Raw genomic sequence first — 13,908 nt, 5'->3', positions numbered from 1 at the left:
TTAACCATCTCAGGCTCCTCCCCCCATCTGCATATGGAATCCCTACTGCCCAGTCACCATGGTCCTTCTGCTCTGTTACCTCCGATTGGTAAAGCACTGTGTGGGCAGAGCTTGCCATGTATGTCCTTAGCCTTTTCTATAGAGAGATGTATCCCTCTTCTTACATCAAGGACCACTGCCTCTCTGCTACCGAGGCACCCTACTGAAGGCTCTCCTCCTCCTCCTCCTCCTCCTGCTCCTCCTCCTGCTATACATTGAATTCAGTTAATCTTCAATAACCTATCCTACTCTGGCTTCTGAGGAGGGGTGTGTTAGTAAACTGACCCTAAATTGACCCTAAGAATTACGCTTCTTTTAAAACTGCAGAATGTTGAACAGAATGCTTATTTTCACAATGAATCTGGTTATACCTGTTAGGGGATAGCTGCCATGCAAACCCATTCAGCAACACTTGCTCTGAATAGAGAGTGGTTCGGGTCCTGACTTGCTCTTGCACAGTTGGAAGGCACTCCTGCTTGCACTATAGGGGGACCCTGTTTTTTTACAAATCCCTTCTCCTGTCAGCTTTTCTGCGCCATATGATATCCTGTTCCAAGGAGTCCTACAACCTTTGAGAACAGATGGAGTGGGGGGAGATACTAGAGTCTGAAGAAAGAAGGAGAATGCAAGAGTGCCTGTTTCATGAGCAGACTTCTGCTCACAGAAGTCAGAATCCAAGCCAGTGGTGGCTAGTGGTAGTTGAAGGAAGGCTAGTGTGAAAACTGTCCTAACTTGAACCAATGCAAAAACTTCCTCAACTTGAAATTTAAAACTATCAAAAGTTTAAAAAAGATCCAACATGTCCACAAAAGAGAGAGAGGAGTAACTACAAAAAACAGGTTCCAGAAAGGTTCCTGTTCTAGTAAACAGGAACCGTGGGTAATATTGACTCATATTACTGTAAACACACACACCACAGCTGCTATTTGCCCTGTAGAAAGTCCTTGTGGAAACTTTACCACCCACCCCCAAGGCTACTACAGGGGCATATCTAGGGTGGGGCAGGCATGGCACATGCCCCAGGCGCCACTTGAAGGGGGCACCATTTTTAAAAATTAAAAAAAAATTAAATGGCTGCCGAAAACAAAATGGCCACTGCGCATGCTCAAATGGTTTCTGTGAGGCCCTAGGCCATGCCAGGCCTCACAGAGGCCATTTGAGCATGTGCAGTGGCCATTTTGTTTTCAGCGGCCATTTTAAAAAAATATTTTTAAAAATGGCCACCGCACATGCTCAAATGGTCCCTGCAAGTCCCCAGAGGCCAGTGGGGGGAGAGGGAACCTTTGCAGACTCCCCCCCCCCCACGGCCTCTAGGAAACCCCCCAAAGGGGATACAGGTTTAAAAAAATAATTTAATATAATATAAGTCACTGTACACATATTCAGTTTGGCACTATGTACAGAGAATCAGGGCTTGTGAATACTGAGCTGAAGCTTATGAGCTAGGATTGTATTCATTTGCTCTTACTTTGCTTCTTGTGATAAGTGAGTTAAATGTGATGTCTTAATCATATGGCTATTAATGGTGAGTTTGTCTTTGAATCAGTGGGAAATCCTTAGTGTTAAGGCCCACGGGGAGTTTCTTGCTCTCATTTTAACTGTCTTTCTGAAATACTAGAATATATTCCAAGCAGTGACACAGTTTACTCTGCATATCCTTTTATTATTTTCAGAGTATCTGGGAAAAGTCAAATTCTCCATTTATTTTTAAAACTTATATAATGGTGATGCTACAATGCATAGTAGAGAATTAGACAGGCACTTCTGTTTAGTTTTCCAAGTACATCTCCACATAGTATTTGGGTATTTCACGAGCCCCAGCATACTGAAATTTGTAGATTTCCAGCATTTTTTGGTCTGGCTACGTTCATTGCTAAATAGTTTTTGAAATATTAAAAGATTAACGAGCTTGGCTTGTATTTTTGAGCTGATATTATGGTAAAGTTATCTGAAAGATGGGTGTTTGGACAGGGGGCGCAATTTCAGAGCTTGCCCTAGGTGCTATTTTCCCTAGATACGCCTCCAATTGGACTAGTTCTGGGGTGGCGGAAGAGGGTTAAATTCTACTCTTTCATGCCCTGGTCCCAGGCCCAATCAAGCTACTTGCTGCATGCTAATCCAAATCACATGCTTAAAATAATGTCTAATTTGATTCTCAGAATTAACTTACATAGAGCCAGTTCAGACTCAGTAGACCTGGTTAACTCTCATGTGTGCCTCCAATGTGTGATGGGGTAAAAACATGCAAGCACAGGATTCCATTGTGCATGTGCTGCTGCATGCACCTACACATCAACCAATCAGATGGTCAATCAGATGTATTCTGGATCATAGGAATTTGGGGGAAATGTTAAAAACATTTGTTTAATTGCCTGCCCACTTTCTTTTCTGGGTTGGGTGGTAGGTGGCACCCATCATGCCCTACCACACAACCCACTTTGTTATCCATAGGAGCTACCCATGGGGAGCAATGGGGTGTTTTGTGTTTCCTCATTGATCCCTATGGCCAGAACAAGCTGCCCTCACAGAGTGCACACAAATTTTGCATAGCAATTTGCAATGCATTTTGCAACCCTGCCTTGAAAAACACTGCAGAAGTACACAGTAAAAGGGAATCTGTCCCTCCCAGCATAGAACACAAATTAAAAACACACTCCAAAGATGGCCAAAATAGAATCACTGACTCAGAATCCACTGCTAGCCACCGTGCCTGCATGGCAGTAACATCACTAGCACAAGTTGCTCTCTCTCACACACAATTATGACTCCTTACTTCCCAGCATTGCAACAGCTGCTACAGCAGCACCCTTAGCAGCAAGCATAGCCGTAAGCTCAACTAGAGCAACTTCAGCCACATTTTGACTGAATATACCGTGTAATGCATATTGCAGAGCAGACCAGAGCAGTGAGTGAAGCACAAGTTAGTCTCAAGGCCAGACATGGACCTCATCACAGCAATCACAAAGAAATATCACAGAGAGAGAGAGAGAGAGAGAGAGCTGCCGCTGTCCATTTCTCACCACAATATTATATCACAAACAAAACAAATCACAACTCAAGGAAGGAAGGCACCCAAGTTCAACCAATCTGAGATCCAGCAAAACCAGATAGTTATAGCAGCAATAGCGGAGCATACTAAACTCAGTGCCGAGAAAAGAAAACCACAAAATCAAACCTACCTTCCTCCAGTCCTGATATATCCTTCAAGGGTGGCACACTGTAAGGGCTCTCTCTGCCTTCCAGTCCCTTTGAATACATTTTGAAATTCCCTCCTTTTGTTCCCCCGCTCCTCAGCCAGTGGAGGCACAATTGCCCATGACAACACTTGATTTCTAAGATAACAAGCCAACCAAGAAGCAAGGAGATTGCAAGTCAATCAGAAGCCAGTATCAGAAAACCAATCAGCAAGGCGAAAACAGGTTGCTTTCGAGATTAGACCCTACAGTGGGGTCACGACATATCTGCTAAGTTTGCTTCCATACGTCCTGTGTTGTGACACCGCAGTCCGTACACTGTCAGCAGTGTGTCGTTCACATTTCGGATGCCTTGTTTCAGAAATAATCACTTCGATATAGTGTTTTCTGATTGTGGAGTTTTCTCAAGACTGCTCCCCCTGCTGGTAGCTTTCTGCAACAGCTTTTATTTACATTTTTAATTGCGATCTGCCGGAGCATGTTACCACTGTTGTGCGGGTAACCTGGAAAGACCCAGGTCTCCAAAATGATGCTCGAAATGTCAAACAGTTTCAATTGAAATGGGGTTCTGCTCCAGACTCGAAGCAGGCCCCCCTTTTTTAAGGAGGGCATTCTGTTTTGAGCTCAAAACACTCAACATAACTTATTTTGAGTCAAAACAGTTTGCACATCCCTACTGCTGAGTGATTTGCTCAAACCAGTCTCTTAGAGCCAGCGCATGTGCTGCATTTTCCTGCTAAACAAGGTGCTTGAGCCTCAAGTGTGTGCGGTTCCATTGCATCCTCACACCTTGAATGAGCCTGTGCTGTGGATGCACACCTGGGCCTGCTTGTCCAACAGCATCTTAGCCCCCTTCATACTTTAGTGGAACTATCCTGCTATCATATGGCACCTGTCTAAAAGGTGGCCCTGGAAGGACAGAGGAATCTACTTGGATTCTGCTGTCCAATACAAGGGAGCCAGATGATTGTGTGTAGTGTGTGAACCACATAGCAGATGCCCAAGCATTCCACCTCATGCATCACCCTGACCATATTGGTGCCATTGTCCATGACCCACAGGTGAGCTGGTCCTGCCCAACTAGCCACTGATTCACTATCTGGTCCATGGCCATCCAGATTTCTTCTGCTGTGTGCAAACACATCCATAATCTCTGTGTTAAGGAGAGCCCCTCTGTATCATGCCTTCTATGTCCCACCAGAGCTACCAGTGCTCCCCACCAATGCATTATGAGACCATGTGTGCATACACCACACTCTGCCTGCTCCATATATCTGTAGCAAAGTACACAGCAGTCTGTGGCTCTGCCCTGCATAGTTGCTCTTCCACTTTCTCCTGAATGCCCAGTACAAGGAGGGCACCATGGTCCTGCTGAAGGTGACCTTAACAGAGCACAAGTTCCACCAGGTGCCTAAGTCTTGCCCATTCAACCAGGGCAAAGCCAGAATCTCTGCATGACGTAGGTTGACTTTGGAGCATTACTTTTCCCCATCCTGGTCCTCCAGGGTGCTCTGCATCTGCTTCTCTAATTCCCCTCCCCCTTGGGGCTGGAGGGGGACTTCTGGCTTGTGCTGCTGCCAGTGCCAGTACCAGACTGCAAGACAATGGGATGCTGCCTCTGCAAATGGCAAAGCATCCCTGTGGTGTTGAAATGCCGTGCATCCTTGCCCCAGATGATTGTTGCCTTACAGTGCCTACAGGGTATGAGATTCTCCACCAGCACTTCAAAATGAGTATATGCTACCCCACTTTCATGGTGAGGGACCTGCTTTCTCCTCATTATGACCCCAATGCTGTCTTGGCACTTGTGAATCAGCAGGAGTAGGAATTGGAATGGCCTCCTCCTCCTCCTCTTCCTCCTCCTACCCCTACATCCCATTGTGCACAACAGAACTTGCTCTAGGGCAGGGCTGCTCAACTTTGGCCCTCCAGCTGTTTTTGGATAACAATTCCTAGAATCCCCAGCCATAGCAGTCAATAGCGAAGAATTATGGGGATTTTAGGCCAACATCTGCAGGAGAGCTGTAAGCTGAGCAGGGTGCTCTAGGGCAACTGTGAGGGGTGTGCAACACGAACTCCCCTTCTTCTGCCTGGAGCTTTCCCCTCATCTCCACAGTCTCCTCTGGTGCCAGATCCAGGATCTTCTCTTCTGGAGCACCAGCAGCTGCTACCACTGCACTGGCGCTCACATGGTAACAGACCACAGAGTGGGGAGGAGGTGGTATGGGAGCTGCCATTGGTACCTTCAGCTTCTTCAGCACTGCCCCTGCCAGCGAGTCTGGAAAAGCAATTTGGAAGGTGAGGAGCCAACAACACCTCTGCCCCTGCCTCGCTTCACGGGGCCTTGCTCTGCACCTGAGCTCATTTGTATTTTTAGCTTCATGGGTTACAAAGAACACAAAATGTGCTTCTGCATTGTGCCGTGGAAATGTGTGTTGGAGCTATGCATGTCTTAACACACATAGAACAGCACACAGACACACAGTCTATGGAAATTGTGTGACTGTGTGTGCATTCTATACAGCTTCACTACAGTAAACCTTGACTACTGTAAAGCTGTCATACAAACACCTACAAGTAACGTGTGGTTTCGGATCTTGTTGGTTTATAGGAGTGGGAGTATAAAGGCAAGACTGTGGACTGGACAATACACAAACAACAAAAAACAAAAGTTAAACAACTAGGAATTAGGTAGAGAACAAACTGAAATGGAATTTCACAAACAAGCAGAACATAAAACTAAAATCAGACTACAAAACTCTTCGCTTTCTTTCCAATGCACATTTAAGCATTTCTCCAAATACTCACTAGTAGGCAAAATGGAGCCCAAGGCAGAGTTTGATATATTATTTCTACGTTACTCCCTCAAAACACTGCAGTTGGAAGGAAACAAAAATACAGATGACCCAAGCCTCAGGAGTCATTCCCTCAACAGCCAGCTAGATAAGTCAATCAGACAACATCCTTCCTTCCCTACATCAGTCTTCTGCATATGGGGAACATTACCCCATCCCATATAGTTTGAAAGAGTTACATAATTTGGAGCAAAACAAAAGAAAATTTAGTGGGAAGAAACCTGATACCATCCAATATAACATGGAAAATATTGGCTGTGTTTGTATTGGATCAGACTGATTTACATAATGTTGCATTGGAACAAATACAATACAAAGTTTCTCAGTGGGTACAATAATTGTTCCAGTTTGATACACAACGTGTGTGTGTGTGTGTGTGTGTGTGTGTGTGTGTGTGCTCGCGCGCATAAGAAGAGAAGTTAACAGTAACATATGCCTACTCCATAGTCTGTGGCATCGAGGTATGAATTTATCTGCTTAGGTCAGCAGAAAAACCCAGTGCTTATTTTGAAATATAAGGAAATGAGAAAAATATGCACAGCAATCAGAGCTTAGTAACTTTGGCTGTAATTCAGTGATTCTGATACACACATGGAGGAGGACTATGCAAATGGGTGTCTCCATCTTTTTCTATGAGTTGGGTAACATAATTATTCTGTGCTTGAAAGAATATATTCCACGTTTGGACTGTTTCTCAATGGGTGGGAAATAGCATACATAGCTTTGAGTCGCACCTCAAACTGATTGTGCGGGGGTGTTAAGGAAATGTATAGATTATAACAGCTCTCAAAAGGAGTGAATAGGGGTGAGTTTTCATGTCCCTCTACACCCTTTCTGTGTAGTAGATTGCAAGCATTGTCTATTGATATTGTGGAATACAGTTATCATTGCTGACTTGGTATATGGCAGCACATATATCTAAAATAAAGAAATGGAAGAGCTGAACTAAAAATTCATTTTGAAATGCAGCCTCTTGGTCATGTGCTGTGTGATTGTTGATGGGAACAGTCGGATCATTAGATTAACTGTGCTTCGATAGGCAGGGATTTCTGAGAAGCTGGACTTCTCACCAGACACACAAGAACAGGAGAATACCCCGTAAAATGGTCAGGTCTCTGAGTGAGGGTTTCTCCAGGGAGAGGAAAAAGAGAGTTTCTAATGCTGGACTCGTCCTGTCTAGTTTACTGTCAGTGTGAGCTAATCCTTTTGCCTCATAGTTATTCCACTCATTCACACATTAGAATATTCACACATGCTACACCAAATTTTCAATCTAAATACAGACATGGCAAACAAGAACTGTGGGAACGAGAAAGTTTGAGAAAGACATAATACAAATGAGCTGTAAAGTAGCTTCAAGAGCCCAGTAGATCTTTAACCCCTTCTCTCTGCCCCCACTCCCACCACAGCCCTGTGCGCTGTACAACAAGCAATGTTTAAGCTCAGGGAGGTTTCAAAAGGGGTTTGTGATGCAGCCCAGAAAGAAAGTTCAGAGGATAAACTCAACATGTGCAAACTTTGGAGGCTCTTAAAGGGGCACCGGGAAGCACAGCTGCAGCATTCATCTTGTTTCTTTGTCAGTTCATTGCTTCCAGTAACGTTGTGTGTGTGTGGCAAAAAGAGGAGGAAGGGATAAAAGACAGCAACACGTTCTCAAAACCAAAGAAGTCCTGAATTAAAGCCATGCTTCTAAACACTCAGGAAATAATGTTCTCTTCTATAAAGCTGGAGATACAGATATCAGACAGTATATAAATAAATAAAATAAATCTGGATGTTTGATTAGGCCCTTTTCCTGATTGCACAGAAACCTAAACAAGTCTCTGTTCAAAATAAGGTCTAAATCCCCATAACTTGGCCCTCAATTTAAGAAACCCCCCCCCCACACACACACACACCTTTTTTAAGAAGTACTGGATTAGGCCAAAGAACCACTATAGATCTGGGTTCATAAAAGTTGTATACACCAACCACATACAAAGAGAATGTCTGGGTTTCAAAGATCCATACAAGTCATTCAGAGCACAAAAGGGCTTTGGGCTTGGGTTTGTCACACAGTTGCTCCCTATTCCATATGAAAAAATAATAATAGTCTTTGAACAGCAGACCCTCCATGCCTAAAATAGTTTTGAATCTCCCCCTCCCGCATTTCAAAGAAAATGTCTGAAGAATGCCACTGAGCATGTCTCAATAACTGTCTGGATTCCAGCCAATTACTGGGTGGTAGGTTATCACTCCACAGTGGGGCACTGGGGGTCCCTGGAGCCATCTCATAAGAAAAGCCCTGCTGGATCAGGCCCAAGGCCCATCTAGTCCAGCATCCTGTTTCACACAGTGGCCCACCAGATACTACTGGAAGCCTACAGACAGGAGTTGAGGGCATGCCCTCTCTCCTGCTGTTACTCCCCTGCAATTGGTACTCAGAGGCATCCTGTCTCTGAGGCTGGAGGTGGCCTATAGCCCTCTGACTAGTAGCCATTGATAGACCTCTACTCAAAGTACTTTTGAAATGTTTGCAATGAAATGGAGCTGTTTTCAGAATATAGGAGTTGCAAGTACATTTAATAAATGCCTATACATTGATTAACTGTGATTATGACATTTTTCTCTACACTGTTTTGTTTACCAATTTGTGATATTTGTTGCAGGAGTCATTCGTGAGAGTTATCTGAAAGGTCATGATCAGCTGGTGCCTGTCACCCTTCTGGCTATTGCAGTCATTCTTGCCTTTGTCATGGGGGCTGTCTTCTCGGGGATCATAGTGTACTGCATCTGTGACCATCGGCGTCGAGATGTGACCATCGTGCAGAGGAAGGAGAAGGAGCTGACCCAGTCCCGCCGGGGTTCTATGAGCAGCGTCACCAAGCTCAGCGGCCTCTTTGGGGACAGTCAGTCTAAAGAGCCAAAGCCTGAAGCCATTCTCACACCCCTGATGCACAATGGCAAACTTGCTACCCCAGGCAGCACTGCCAAGATGCTTATCAAAGCTGACCAACATCACCTGGACTTGGCTGCTCTACCAACCCCAGAGTCCACCCCAACACTTCAGCAGAAGAGGAAGCCCAGCCGTGGCAGCAGAGATTGGGAGAGAAACCAGAATCTAATCAATGCCTGCACGAAAGATATCCCCCCCATGGCATCACCTGTGATCCCCACAGATCTTCCTCTCCGGGCTTCGCCCAGCCATATCCCAAGTGTGGTAGTCCTGCCCATCTCTCAGCAAGGCTATCAGCATGAATACGTTGATCAGCCAAAAATGAGTGACGTGGCACAGATGGCAATGGAGGACCAAAGCGCCACACTTGAGTACAGAACCATAAAGGAGCATCTTAGTGGCAAAAGCCCCAACCACGGGGTAAATCTGGTGGAAAACCTGGATAGCATGCCACCAAAAGTACCCCAGAGGGAAGCCTCCCTGGGTCCCCCTGGGTCCTCTCTATCCCAGGGCGGTCTGGGCAAGCGATTGGAAATGCATACTTCTGCTTATAACGTGGACTACAAGAGAAACTACCCAACGAACTCGCTTACGAGAAATCATCAGACATCAACTCTCAAAAGAAATAATACTAATTCTTCTAATTCCTCCCACCTTTCGAGAAATCAGAGCTTTGGAAGGGGAGACAACCCCCCTCCCGCTCCACAAAGAGTGGACTCTATACAAGTCCATGCTGCTCAGGGTCAGACCGTGACTGTGTCTAGACAGCCTAGTCTCACCACATACAACTCTCTGACAAGATCAGGGTTGAAACGCACACCATCGTTAAAACCCGACGTACCTCCCAAGCCCTCCTTTTCCCCTCTTTCAACGTCCATGAAGCCTAATGATGCATGTACATAATCACCGTGGGGTGGGGGGGAACAGCAGGTGACCCGAGTATGCCCTTAAAAGCCAGGATTTGGCAACCGGATTGCTCATTCCAACTGACAAAGAAGCTGTTGCTTAGCTGAGGATGTATTGCTCTCTGGGAAAAGTGGAATATTTTTGAACAATCGGGCCATGCAATCCATGGTTTGCAACTGTAGGACCCACCCCCACAACACGACAGTTCTTTACTCAAAAGACTAACCACAAACATTGAGCCAAAAGCACACACATGAATGATGACTGTGATAACTTCACTCTCAACTGCACAGTGCATCCCGGAATTGGGAAACAAGTGCTTTGAAAGCAAAAGGGGGGCGGGGGGGAGACAGAACCAACACCAACAAAAGTGGAATTCATTGATTAAGCTAACTCTTAACTGAACTGTGGCAGACGTTTACTATGTGCAGGTACTGTGAAATGCCCATCAGTGTTACAGCCATTTGGTTATAGCAGATTGCCATGTTGGGCAACAACTCTGTCATAAGTTTCTGCTACTCTTCTCTTTTAATGAATAACATGTGACTGTTAACGCAAGTAACTCCTATTATTTATTGTTCATCCTTTTGTCTTTTTTTATTATTCCTAAGGAAATTACTTCTGCATATCATCGTATGAGCAGCTCTCCAGAAGGAAAACAAACAAACAAATATTGCAAATTATGCCTATTTAACGTGAAACCCATTAACTGGAGTAATTAAAACTCTTTTTATTTTTCCAATAAATTCACTGAGTTAAATAAGTTGGAGCTGGAATTCTGAACTTTGTGTTTGGACTCTCTGATCTCTTTCTGGAAATCAAAAAAGGGGGAATATTTATTTAAATGTCAGTTGATTGTGCTGTCTGGCCTTTCCACCTCTTCTGTCAGGCAGCAAATAAAGAAACAAAAATCCCTCCTACCCACCCTCCAAGGTTCCCATCTTCCTAGAGTAACGGCAGAGGAGGCTCTTGAAAGCTGCACATCTGCGCCCCATTGCTGTGAACATGGTTTTGTCAGTAGCTCATACTTTCTGTGAAGGCACCAGCTTGTTCTCTGCCATCTCATCTCACCCTTGCATGTGAGATGGCAAATCAAATCTACAAACATTGTGAATTCCTTCATATGCTGGCTTGTGCCATGCATAGATTATGGTCTTACTGCACGAGTTTTTTTCGTGGAAATACATCTGTGAATAGCCTGTTTTCTTCCACATGTAAATTTGTGCCTTACACCCTCAGTTGTGTATATTTGTGAGATGTAGTATGTAAAACCTTATCCCTCTCTCTAGAATAAATCAGATATTTATTTATCCCATCCTCACTTATCCCCCCCCCAAACCCGGAGAATTTGAGGACACGCTGTTCCGAGAAGAATGTTGTGACTGTCAGAATACCCTGGCCGACAAGAAGACAGACCAGTAACAATATTCAGCGTGACTTTCGAGTTGTGCCAATTTGGTTCTCAAACCAACTTTGGGCTATGCTGGCAGTATAGATGCTGTACTGTGGGCAGCATTTCCTTCTATCTAAATATGTTCATATCATTTCAGCATAGTGATCTATTCTTATTCTTTACCAGCATAAAAGTCATGAACAGAACGTCACCTAGTCTGGTATGTGTCTGCCTCAGAGAAGCACTGTGGCTGTTGTTCCGGCAGAAAAACCTCGGGCACGCAAGCTAGCGTATGACCAATGCATGGCATGAAATGGAAATAAGCCTAAAGCAGGCTGGTTCCTGCTGGTTCTCAATAACTGCGACAGTAAGGCAAATCCAGAAGGATGCTGCATAACCCCCTTTTTTAAAAGAAAAAGGGGGGAAATGAATTTTATTTCATTTTTAATCCCATTTGTCAGGATGGGGGAACGTGTGGGTGCACGGAGTGTGTGTGTGTGTGTGTGTGTGTGTGTGTGTATGGTTTGACAGTTTATCAGTTGGTCGAGCACAAGCATATATTTTATTTTTAATCTGTTACTATAATTATGTCGATATGCTGTAGCAAAAAAGGGGGGGTGGGGGTGGATGGTGTTTTTATATTGCCTGGAGAGAATGTTTGGGAGGGTTCGGGTGGGGTGGTTTCTGTTTGGATTTCTTGGGGGTGGGCGTTATTTTTTAAGAGAAGAATTTTATTTTGCTGCATTTAGGGAGGAGGGGCATTTTGTTTTCTGAAGGATCAAAAACAAGGAAAGTTTTCGAGATGGTTAGCACATAGGTGGTTGTTTAGACAGTCTGAATGGTTGAAACCAAATTGTGTAACAAGGGTGCTTGCATCTTCTCTCCTTTCATCTCTGCCTCTAATGAAACTGATTTGTTCACCATGAGGGAACTATGCATACTGAAGTCAAAGCAATGCTTCTGTTGGGGATTTTGTTTTGTCTTTCTAATTTCTTTCTAAACTGCAGGTAGCAGGGAATTCATCAGGCAAATAAAAAGGAGCAATGCAGTATTTTGTTCCCGAGCTCAACCCCCTGGAGTTCCAGAGGGCACAGTGCCCCTTGTTACACCTTAGCAAAGCATTCTGTCATAATGTAGAAATGAATAATCACTACAGCTTTGTACAGAGATCTGCCTTTGTAATATACATCACGCCAACGACTGGGTTGACCTTGAGATGCCCATTTTGTACTGGAGTGTGTTTTCTGTTCTCTTCCTTTCTTCCTTCCCTCCACCACCTCTTTCCGCCCCTTGGTGTGAAGAGGGTCTTGTTAGACCTACGTGTGCCTTTGCTTTCCACCCTTGCTATACACTGGTAGACACAACAAATTCAGACTCTCATTTGTTGTAAAGTTGTAAAATGTTGTGATGTCACCAACTTCCCTTCATCTCCACATCCCTCTAACATCTGATTCACAATTTAATGTATGTTGTTAAAAAAAGAAAAAGGAAAAAAATATTTTAAAAATAGAAAAGGAAAAGAAAAAAATGGCAAGGGAAGAAAAAAAAAATCTCTTGATGACATAAAGTAATAAACCCAGACTGTTCTACCTTATATTTTGTGTCCTGGTTCTTTCTTGATTACTGCTAAATAGGACATAAATTGGATTGCGCTGCTAATTTTAATAGTAGGTGCTGGTGATGAATATAATTGTTGGATCTCTGTTGCAGAAAAGCAACTTACAGGGAAAACCTGTGGTCTGCTGTGTAAGGCAAACTGTGGCTAGAGCTGGATGTAAAGGATATTGCACCACTGTATCTTTACAAGTCATAGGATTACACTGGTCAGAGGTGCAGGGATAACAGGGCGTGTTTAAATGACACCAAACACAATCCTGTCCATGTTGGCAAGGACAGGGATCCCCACCTGCACCCTTTATGCAAATGTATAATGCCCAAAACACAAGAACATGTGCCCAAGTAGTGCCAGCAGAGTGGAAATAACCACTGATACTATCTATGTGGTCACTAAGAGTCAACACCGACTTGATGGCACTTAATCAATCAATCAATCAACATTACAGTGAACACCGATTACGCAGCCCACTGCCAGGAACTCAGTGGCAGAGCTTCTGCTTCGCATGCAAAACGTCCCAGGTTCAACTCCTGGCATCTCCAAGTAAAACTGCAAAAGACCTGCCTGAAACCATGGAGAGCTGCTACCAGTCAACGTAGACAGTACTGAGCTGGACAGACCAATGGTGTGACTGGTATACAGTAGCTTCCTGTATTCCTATGATGATCCTTTGCTATCAGTTTCCATGAATCCAAAGAGAAGGGGACGGAGAAAGGACCGAGGATGAGCAGCATAGCAAAGGGCCCCCATAGTAAGTGCTAGGCCCCAGGATCTGAATAACCTTGCCAATTGATTTACAGCAGTGCAAGAGCTGGTGCAGCCCATCACCTTCTTCAAGCATCCAGGGGATCTGGGTGCTGTTCACTAGTAACCTTGGAGCAGCCTTGGAGAAGTGACTGTAAAACGTGAATGTAATGACCTGCTTCACTGATGGTTCTAAAGATCCAACTGGACTGTAAAACGCTTTGCAA

General features: G+C 44.4%; 1 protein-coding gene across 16 annotated transcripts in view; it reads left to right on the top strand.

Annotated features, from left to right (window-relative positions):
- The window catches only part of SEMA6A (semaphorin 6A), a 233,317-nt gene extending 220,401 nt beyond the window's left edge, over positions 1 to 12,916 (top strand). For all 16 annotated transcript variants that reach the window (XM_053303548.1, XM_053303556.1, XM_053303555.1 and 13 more), the window contains one exon: positions 8,737 to 12,916. In XM_053303548.1, coding sequence (XP_053159523.1) covers positions 8,737 to 9,926 — 1,190 coding nt within the window. In that variant the 3' untranslated portion in view covers positions 9,927 to 12,916. The remainder of the gene's footprint in view (positions 1 to 8,736) is intronic.
- Positions 12,917 to 13,908: the final 992 nt, after the last annotated feature.

Source organism: Hemicordylus capensis, chromosome 2, assembly GCF_027244095.1.
Source record: "Hemicordylus capensis ecotype Gifberg chromosome 2, rHemCap1.1.pri, whole genome shotgun sequence".
Taxonomy (NCBI): domain Eukaryota; kingdom Metazoa; phylum Chordata; class Lepidosauria; order Squamata; family Cordylidae; genus Hemicordylus; species Hemicordylus capensis.
Note: the sequence above shows the minus strand (reverse complement) of the source record. Positions and strands in the feature narration are given on the sequence as shown.